Raw genomic sequence first — 11,036 nt, forward strand, 5'->3', positions numbered from 1 at the left:
CTCCAGCAGGGAGAGTTCCCTCTGAACATCTGCACATTAAGGGGGTTATTTATTAAATTCTGAATGCCAAAAACTATGTTTTTTTTTTTACTATAAAATCCAAATTATTTTACCTCGAGAATGGAAAAAGTCTGAATCCGAAAATCTGGCATCTCAGACGTGCTGAGGTTTCATAGAAGTCAATGGGAGAAGTCCTGATCTGCGCTGGGTTTCATGCAAAAATCTGAAGATTTAGTTGTTGGGGAAAATCTGATTTTTCAGACGGAAAATCCCCAAAAATTTGTACGATTTGAATTTTTTCTGAATTGGATTTTTTCAGGAGAATGTATTGATAAATAAGGGGAAAAAACCCATCTGGATTTGGTCGGAGTAGTTTTCAGAAAATAATGAGATAAATTCAGACTTTGATAAATGGGCCTGTAAAAGTTCATGCACCCCTCCAGCTTTATGCAGCCCTCATAAGAGGACCGCAACGTGTCTTTCTACTGCAGCTAAACTCGGAAGAAGACGTTCCCAGGAGGGGCGTCCGGCTACTAACAGGGTGGGTTCATAGTCTCAGCTCTTGATTGGTAAGTCATTATTATGCGGGCACATTTCAGTGGCCCAAACAGCAGGCACTTCTTCTTAGCATTTGTCACATTGGGCATCCAGACAAATGTAGGGATCTCTACAGGGTGTTGGAACCAAGATTTTATGTAAGACCATACTATGTAGAACAGAGGGTTTGTAGATAAGACAAGTGTTAATCATATGTGTACCATTCTTTTACTGGCTTACTCCTGGGATGTGACCTTATACTTTCAGTAATCTGCTTGTAACAAAATAATCCTTAGGTATAAAGGCAGAACCATTACTGTTAGTTCCTAGCTCAACTCTCAGGGTCTACTACGTGTTGTTTATCCAGTAGAATGCCATTTTAACACAACATACTAATTATGAAATCAGTCTTGATGTTCAGGATGATTTACTTGACCTGCCATCTTTATTACCTCTCAGCTATTTCTAAGCACCAAGAAGTTGGCTCCTGGGCAAAGACCATAGATGGAATTGAAGTGTATTGTTGTGTCTGACACATTCTACTCACCTTCTGATAATTCTACTTCATCTCTATCACCACCAAGAGAAATAAAGCAGTTGGCTCATATAAATGTCCTATGCCCATGCAGTGCCCACTAATAAGACAAGTGTTTTATATAGGACGGGTCACCAGAGGGGTAACCTGTAGGGCAGTGCCCACTCATGACAATATAGATATGCAAAGTAATGAGACAGAACAATCTACTGTATATCAGTGTCTTTGCCAATGTAATTTACTGAACATTTATAGAGTAAAATCCAGAGGAAACAATTGGTGAAGATAAATTTGGATGGATTTAGTAATGGTGCTTAAAATTATTTTCCCTTGGATAATAAGTGCCATTGCCAGAATGTGGGTGATTTATTCTAAGAGAAGGAGTCTAGCCGCAATGAAGGCGGCCAAGTCTTGTAATTACTCAGGTTCCTTTGAACTCTATTTCTAGGAAGCTGAAGATCTTGAACTCAATTCTATTTCAGCTTCATGCCATCATATTCCATACATCTCAAGAGCTTTCCAACTCAGAGAACCAGTGGGTTCCTATATGACAAACTACTATGTAAACATTAAATGTGTTTGTTTTGCCTTTATCTTTCTCTGTCTGTGGCGGGACAAGGATCTTAAAGGGAAACTAGGCTGGAATATTGAAAAAAAAGGAAAGAACATTTTATATTTGCATCTGTATGGTTATTATTATATACCACATATATATTTTTTTATATGGTATAGTCTAAGCACCGTTGTGTTGTGTTGTGGAGCCTGACATTATCTCTTGTGTAAGTCAATGCTCTGATTAATGTTTCTTTATGTGGGAGCCAGGAAAGGAATACCAGACACAAGTTCCAGGCCTGACATCAGTTTATACTCCATTATAAGCATTTGTATGTCGTCCAGGCTCATTTTGACTAATTTCATGCTCTAACGAGGAGTTAAGCAAATTACCAGTTGAATTTTAATTATGCTGCACTGCACAATATTACTCCCAACTACAGGCTTGGAAAGGCTAAATTACAGCGTACTGGTGGATAAATAGGCAGCTGGCGCTGGCAGTTGGACTCGCTTGTATAGGAAATAAGCAGTTTTTATTACTTTGGTTGAACTTGTTTTGCAAGCTTTGTCTCTGTTTTCTGTTGTACCCACTGTTGTGACTTATGTATATTCGTATTGTACAGGTATGGGACCTGTTATCCATAATGCTCAGGACCTGAGGTTTTCTGGATAATGGATCTTTCCATAATCTGGATCTTCATACCTTAAGTCTACTAGAAAATCATGTAAACATTAAATAAAGCCAATAGGCTGGTTTTGCTTCCAATAAGGATTAATTATATCTTAATTGGGATCAAGTACAAGCTACTGTTTTATTATTACACAGAAAAGGGAAATCATTTTCAAATATTTGGATTATTTAATTAAAATGAAGTCTAAGGAAGACGGTCATTCAGATCTTTCTGGATAATGGGTCTCCGGATAACGGATCCTATACCTATACCTGTATACCTATATGAAATATAGATTTCACAATTCACCACAGCCAGGTAAATGGATAAAACCAGGTTCTTTTCCAGAGATGAAACTGAGGCTGAGGGGAATGACTCTAAACAGGGGCCCATTAGGGCAATGCCACATGGTACAATTGTTGTCCTTCTCCAACAAAGACAATAAGACATTGGAAAATACCTTGTGGGTATTTGAATCCCAGAAAATTACATTTCTACATTCTACATATATATTGAATTTCATATAAGCTTATTCATTTATAATGATCTGAAAATGAAAACAAACAGGAATAAAAGCCTATCAATAGATCACAGATGGCAGAGCTTGGCCGTAATGTATAAATACACAGATTTATGTGTAATAAGGGACTGGATGTATTACAGACCACCCTCAAGCTCCAGGAAACCTCTACTGGCTCTAAGCTTCATACGTCTCATGTTAGGGTTAGGGTTATGGTTAGGGTTAGGGTTATGTGACTTTTACATTCATACCATGAAGGGGGGGGTACAGCCATAATTTACAATTTTATCAGAGCACAAGTCTCAAGAATAGGGGCAACTGGGAAACTGACAAGATGTCTAGCCCCCATGTCAGATTGCAAAATTAAATATATAAAAAAAAAATCTGTTTGCTCTTTTAAGAATTCAGTGACAGTATCCCTTTAAAGCTGTTCCTTTTACACAAAAGCAGTGGAGGTATTGCAGATTCTGTCTATAAAGTTTGATTTTCTGCATCCAGCCAGGCCCCTGCAAAAAAATCTTCTAAGGGGCCCAACACAGAGTAGCAAACCCTACAGCCCCCTGCCCACACACGAGCTGCCCACTCTACATGAGAGCTGCCAGGGAGCCAGGATTTCTGCAATGATCGAGGAAGTCTGAGCCGCCCTGTGACCTTATGCTTCCTCTATTCTTATTGTCCACTGTCTGAATATCATGTTCTATATGTACCTAACTTACTACTGTGATTTACATAAATGCACAGGTGGCTGCTTACTATACCGATAAAAAAAGAATGTGGAACTGTATAATAGTTCAGCCTTATCTATAGAGGTGAGTAGGCCTTACCATCACAGATATTCCTTATGTCTTGGCTGTTCTGCACACTGTGAATCTTTTCTATCAGATACTCTTTCTCCAGCTCTAGGGCTGAGGCTGCATCACGAAAGGCTTGAACCCTGCAACAGAAGGAAAATGACACCATGACACTACTCAATTGCACTATTCAATTGCACTATTCATTTGCACTATTCATGCACCATTATCTGCTTCTCAACATCATGCTAGCATGCTGAGGAGCTCTATGTGATGCAGCTTTGCCATATAATGGCTATTTAGAATGACTTATAATTTCTGCATAATATAATATCCATGGAGCCAACCCTTGAGCTATAAATAACTTACTTCCCCTTTGCTCCCAGCTATGGGAAAATGTGCCAAAAAACTGGCAATGGAATGAACACTCCAGTAACAGATGAACTGGAGCAGATACCCTCTCAAAGACTCCAGCATGTAACAGTCAGTGGGGCTTGTTTATTAACACTGGGCACATTTTCCTTTAGGCTGTTACCCATGGCAACTTTCATTATTTTACTTGTAGCTGTATGGAAAAAGTGACTTACTTATTCGTTGCTTTGAGTTACTGCCCAGTTGAAAATGTGCCCAACGTTAATAAATACTTTAATTCCCACAATGGGTCTGTGGCCAGGAACCGTTTAACTTTATTCATTTGGCAGCATTTGGACTTTTTTTGGTTTGTGCTGCAGCAAGGGAAATTTATAGAACAGACATCTAGCACGTAAAAAGCCAGTATATAGTTCAGGAAATCCTTTATGTGGCTCTTGTGTCCAGCCAAAAAGAAAGAGGAGTATAAAGTCTAAATAATGATAGATCATGTCTTGGAAAACTCCCATCTCTTATAAAGGGGGTATTTTCCAGAAATTAATTTGAATTCATGTTTCCTTTGAATGTGTGACCAATAGGATTGTTAGGTATTCATGTGAATTTCAGAAAAAGTAACCATTACTCAGAGATTCCACTTTAAGACTTGCGGCATAGGGAACACTTTGAACCACCTTTCTTTTGGGCAATTGCTCTAAACTGAACATGTATCATTCTGGGAAAGCTGAAGAATGATACAAAAGTAATATATTCTCCCAAACAATTTGTACTGCAGAGTAAGCAAAAAGTCTGACCACTAAGCTAAATGTTTTCCTTCTGAACCGAGCTTTGGGAAACAAATATGCTGCCATTGTTTTATGGTATGGGCCACTGTCTGTTGTTTTTGGCTGGTGGCATTCCCTATGAGATCAGTCCATTTCTGTTCTGCAATGCCTCACCCCTTACTGGTTTCCCCTTAGAGGATTATTGGCCTGATATGAGGTAGAGAGGAAAAAGGAAGGTTGCTGCCAAACAATAAAAGCAACACGGGGGAAATCATTCAGCACAAAGGTGTGAAAGGTCTAATCATGCAAAGCTTGTACCCAAACAATAAGCTTCCTGTTGAGCTCTGACAGCAACTACCTGCTGTGGACTGATTGTCACTGACATGAAAGATAAGTTCTGCATTACTCTCACATTCTAACAATGACTGTGCAAAAATGTGCCCTTTAGCTTGGTGCTACATTCTGCAAGACATACAGTAACTGACAGGTGCAGCCTTGTGCTGTTTTTTGGGGACTGGTTTTATCAATGAGAACAGCTACCGGGGTGGCACATAAAGTCCATCATCACTGAGACGTAGAAATAGCCTGCTAGTGTCATAACACTGTCTGCCATAACCTCAGTCAGGTCATTAAAATTGCTTCCAAATTGGCACAAGAATAGAGCATTCTGCTCAAGTTTTCTTACACAGCCAGGCCCAGACTGGCAATCTGTGAGTTCTGGCAAATGCCAGAGGGGCTGCTGTATGGTTCCATAGAAAGTTACCATATAGTGGGCTGGTAGGGGGCTGTTTGGGCCTCTGTGGACTTGGAATGGCAGGGCCTATTTTGACTCCCAGTCCAGGCCTGTACACAGCCCATTGTTTCAAAGAAAGTGGAGTAGAAACTAGCACAATTCTAGGAAGCTTCTAAGGAAAACTACATAGCACAATGCACAGATATACTGTATATATAAAAGACATACTCCAGGGCTTCATATTGCAGTGAAATTAAAGAAAAAGTTTATTGCCAATGAGAAAGGTCCTGAACAGGACCACATATTCAAAGCATATTCAAGACAGCACCCAGGCATATGCTTATCATACATTGGAGTGCACCACATATGGGACTGTATATACTGTATATGTGTACTGTATATGTGTGTGTGTGTGTTTTTTACACAAAATACAGGTATAGTAGAAATTACGATTATATTGAGTATTCTTTTGATACATTTAATTCAATTCCTATTATAATGGAAATTGTTTTTACCCATTGAACAAGGTAATTTGATTAAATACAGATAATTTGCTCAAATAAACCCCTCCCAAATTTGCAGCCTTAATTATGTGTTGGTAATTAGGCATTTTGCTACTACTATTGGTTGTTTAGTAACAGATATTATGGAATTCCTTGTAACTAGCTTATACTGGTGATTTAAAAACATATTTCTCTTATTAATAAAGAAAGAACTAAGTAGGGTTGCCACCTTTTGAAGTGGCTGAGACCGGCAGGGGGCGGTACCGTGATGTCAGAGGGCGGGTCAGTGATGTAGGTGGCTGTGTCAATCAAGGGAATCTTGCACGGTTTTCCTTATTTGACCCGGGCAGCCCTTCAAAATACCGGGCTGTCCAGGTCAAAACTGGACAGGTGGCAACCCTAGAACTAAGGCATAGCCAGGCCCGGATTTGTGGCGAGGCCCAGGCCTAGAGCGGCAAATTCCTAGGGACGTCATGACACCCTAGCCGCTCTATGGGGAGCACTGGGAACGCACAGCTTGATCGGTGCGGGCGATGAGCGCTAGGACTGCATGGGCTAAGGGCGCCCACCACTGGAATCCGGCCCTGGGCATAGCAATGAGTAAGTCTAGAAATCTTACACCAAAAGTTTTTAGTTTCTGTAGCAGCTCAAGGCAACCACACAGCCTTTAGCAGGGAAGATCTGTGCCTCCGAATATGCCCCAGTAGCCCCCCATCTTTTTTTCTGCTGATTCACTGCACATGCTCTGTGCTGCTGTCACTTACTGAGCTTAGGCGGCTTAGACCTTAGGGACCAACTCACAATATACTGTAGAATTTAAAATTCACAACAGCAACCAAGAGCATAGTGAGAATGTGCAATGTCCCTGACACTGAAAATCTACTCTAACAACATCAGAGCATGGGGGGCTGCAGTGGACAACTTTGAAAGCATGGATCATTATTGATATAAGGCTGCTGAACCTCCAGCCTGGTACATAAAGCTCATTAAGTATATAAAATACACCATTATAGCCATTATCTTTTCAGGGTTTAGCTCTGCTATGAGGCAGGCCCAGGCCAAGAAACACAATAGCTCGGTACTGTATCTTACGACTGAGTACCTTGCACTGCTCAATCTGCAGATGTGCCTGAGAAATAAACTGCAAAATGATAACATTTATGTAATAAAAAGAGCAAAGTTTGCTCCTAATCTAGGAATCTATAGTAACCAATCAGCGGGTAGCATGTACCAGTCTCAGGGTAAAAACAAACATTCGTTGATGTGACTTACTAGAGCTGCCCCGCTTCATTTCCAAATCTATCCATGACTCATCTCCTGACTATCAATATGAGACCCAAACTGCGTATTGTAGATGTTTAAAGTCCCAGAATCCAACACTTCTCATTGAACTAGGTGTCGGAGGGGTTGCATTGGTAAATAGTTCTTACAAGTAATATGGCTTGTCTGTGGAACCAGGTATGCTAGAAGTTCAGAAATACATAAGCCCAACCTAATAAACTCATGTCAAAAGGGTATATTAGTTTTGGCTACAAGAGCGATGGTTTCTGATACAGGTACTGTATGGGACCTGTTACCCAGAATACTTGGGACCTGATAATTTCCGCATAAGGGGTTCTTCCGTAATTTGGATCTTCATATCTTAAGTCTACTAAAATATAATTTAAACATTAAACCCAATGAAGTGGTTTTGCTTCCAATATTGGATCAAGTGCAAAGTACTGTTTTATTATTACAGAGAAAAAGGAAATCATTTTTAAAAATATAAATTATTTTAATAAAATGGAGTCTACGGGAGATGAACTTCCCGTTATTTGGAGCTTTCTGAATAATGGGTTTCCAGATAACAGATCCTACACCTGTACATTATTTCTGTAGTCTGGCAGGCAGTGAAGAGAATAGGACAGATAGACAGCAATTATGTTTACTTTTAATCTACTTTAAATTGATTGAAAAAACATTATTAAATGTATTTTGGAAACATGATTTGAAATACATTTTCTTTAAAATCGTTTTTTTTGTTACTTCTACACTTAAATTATATGCAGAGGTTATACTGCATTTAATCAGAATCTATTGGATTTGATGGTCTATGACAGTTTTCTATTCAGAAAGCACAATATAAAATGAGCTCCCCATACTTTGACATAAATAGCAGGGGTGCAGCTACAGTGGCACATGGCAGGGGCAGGTAACCAAGGGCACTACAGCTTAGCAACTACAGTACAGTGTCGGTGTCCATTTTAGGACATCTACCTTCAAACTTGAAACATCCACATTATCTGATAGATTAGACTGGGATGTCACAGAGTATATAACTGCACAGTCTTACCACTTCATTGCCTGGCCCAGCAGGGTGATGAGTGAGGATGGAGTGGATAACTTTATTATAGGGGCTGCTTTGTCTCATTCCATGGGTGCCCATCACTAGTTTGTTTTCTATTACTAACAGCAACATTTGTCCCAGATAACAGAAAAACGTGTCTATCCAGCTGAGTTGCCAACAATAACTGCCACCACAAAGCCTCTGCTCCCAGTATTAAAAGTAATGACATGATTTTCTCAGCTCACTAAAGTTACTACTGCTGCCAGGTACCAGAGAAAAGTGCCACAAATACCTGCTGTCACCAGAGCTGACTGCCTTTAAATATTGTGTACAGAAAAGTACAATGAATCTTATGTCTGCTCCAGCTCCAACTTGTGCTTCGGAACAAAAACACTTTATTCCTCGTGAGTTATTCCCTGCAATACCCACTGGCACCAGAGCATCTACTCCCAATATATAACCAAAAGAAAAATCTTCTTTTCTCTGAACCACCTTCTGCTAGGAAACAAATAAAGGGGAACTAAACTGTCAAAACATATAAGAGATCCGGAAAGCTCCAAGTTACGGAAAGGCTGTCTCCTATAGACTCTGTATTATTATCCATATTATCATATTATTATTCAAATAATCCCAATTTTTAAAAATGATTTCCTTTTTCTCTGTAATTATAAACAGTACATTGTACTTGATCCAAACTAAGATATAATTAATCCTTATTGGAAACAAAACCAGCCTACTGGGTTTTTTAATGTTTAAATAATTTTCTAGTAGACGAGGTATGATAAATTATGGAAAGATCCATTATCCAGAAAACCCCATGTCCCTAGCATTCTGGATAACAGTTCCCATACCTGTATATTTTTTGAACAGACATAACTGACTCTGCAAACTAAAGGAAACTATATTCTCACAGTTAAGGGACAAAAAAGAGCTAATTTTGGAGAAATCAGGCAGATATTGAGCCTAGAGGTCAGACTATTGCCTCACACTGCCATATGGTATAGGAATATGTGGCAAAGTTCACCTGTACATTTGAGTCAGCCTTTCCCTCAGTATACGGTATATCAGGGGCAGAATGTTATATATATGTGGGGACAGGCTTCTGGCAGAGACTGGGTTGAGCATAGAACATGAGCAGAGTCATGCAGCAGAGCAGAGTCATGTAACAGCAGTGCAGGGTACTAGTGAGAGGCTCAGAGTGGGCACCATGCTGCCATGCATAGAGATACAATGACTGGCATTCAGTTGTTCCCTTACTTACCTGCCTTCCAAATCGTCCAGAACCTCTAACAGGTGGTTGGATTGAGCGGCCATAGAGACAGAGCGGCTGAACTTGCCCGCATTGTGCGCTTCAGTGTTTGCCTTTGCCTGGATCTTAGCCTGAGCCATAGCTCACAGTCTGTCCCTCCCAAAGAACAAGCAGAAATGACAGAGGACAGAGAACCCTTAGATCCTTCTAGACATCGCCGCCTCCTCCTCCTCCTCTTTCACTCACTGGGATAGAAGAGCAGGATAGTGTAACATTGCCTAACATGGGCTTGGGTGGCTCCCTGTCCTGCTACTGCTGCTTCAATGTCTGTCAGCTGCTTCTCTCCCTACCCCCAGCTGCATCTGGGAACAGCTCAACTGCCTATAGACTTAACTCACTCTTGGTCTGGGGGGGGGGGTCTTCCAATGGTTCCCTCCACAGCTAATCTAACTGTTCATTCACTCACCCACTGCTGCTCTTATAGATACTGTACATTCTGTACACTCTGCAAACCAATCAAACTGGGCCGGCGGATAAGGAACAAGGGGGTCCCATATAACCCAGTCCAATGCAGTTGTACCCAGTGAATCTACAGTACCTGCTATAAAGGGTACAATCAAACCATTCATTTATCCAATTGCATCTGTCCTCCCCTACTCAAGGACAGAGCCAGTTCCCAGGGCCCGATTTGAAGTTATGGCGCCCCAAGGCCGCATGTCCTACCCCTGACGCTACGCAAGGCGCACCCTCTCCCCTTACCCTCATGGTCCTAGCTAAACTTTCCCCCCCATGCATTCACACGCTCGATCTCAAGCAGGGGAGCTTTGAGTCCCCAGTGCTACTTAGGAATGTGGCTGGACGGCCATTTCAACCCCTAAAATTTGCCGCCCTAGGCCAAGACCATTGTGGTCTCACCACAAACCCGGGCCTGCCTGCTCTCATTAAAGGAATCCTGCAGAGTGGAAGAAAATGTCACCCAGCGACAAATCTCCCCTTCTTCAGGGCGATTAAAAAGCATGATAATTCCCATTCCCCATTCATACCACCATACGTTTCTGTGGTTTTCAAATGGTAAATCCAGTATGCTTCTCTCAATAATAGATTCCTTTCCGGGTCCCCTTTCCTTATATTGGATTTCAGCTCATCTATAATATGAAACTGTATCCTCATAACCCCTTCATGTTTTTCCTGAATGTGCTTAGCTACAGCAGATTTATAATCCTTCCTCCTAAGAGATGAAACATGTTCCAATATAGATGAATCCACTTTCCTTACTGTCTTACCCACATAGTGGGCACCATAGAAGCACGTCACTAGATATATCACCCCCTTAGATACACAATTAAAGTAATTCCTAGTGACATATGATCTCCCTGTGTTTGTGGTGGTAAACTCCTTTTTAGATATTGACAAGCTCCAAATCTTGTCCTAACATACTTATAGTTACCTTTACATGTGAGCCCAGACCTTGGGGCCTCCACTTTCGTGG

The 11,036-nt window shown here is 40.8% G+C and overlaps 1 protein-coding gene across 6 annotated transcripts in view; it reads right to left on the minus strand.

Moving 5' to 3' along the window:
• Positions 1-9,886, minus strand: part of LOC121393757 (BAG family molecular chaperone regulator 2-like) — a 96,634-nt gene extending 86,748 nt beyond the window's left edge. For 2 of the 6 annotated variants that reach the window (XR_005961318.1, XM_041563162.1), the window contains exons 1-2: positions 9,560-9,875; positions 3,640-3,749 (exon numbers count right to left, since the gene is read on the minus strand). Coding sequence is in view for 5 of the 6 variants with exons in the window: in XM_041563162.1 (XP_041419096.1) it covers positions 3,640-3,749; positions 9,560-9,687 (238 nt within the window). In the remaining variant the exon portion in view is untranslated. Of the gene's footprint in view, positions 1-3,639; positions 3,750-9,559 lie in introns of all 6 variants that reach the window. The other 4 variants (XM_041563160.1, XM_041563164.1, XM_041563161.1 and 1 more) reach the window with 4 other exon arrangements.
• Positions 9,887-11,036: the final 1,150 nt, after the last annotated feature.

The sequence above is a fragment of the Xenopus laevis genome, chromosome 5L (genome assembly GCF_017654675.1).
Source record: "Xenopus laevis strain J_2021 chromosome 5L, Xenopus_laevis_v10.1, whole genome shotgun sequence".
Lineage (NCBI taxonomy): Eukaryota > Metazoa > Chordata > Amphibia > Anura > Pipidae > Xenopus > Xenopus laevis.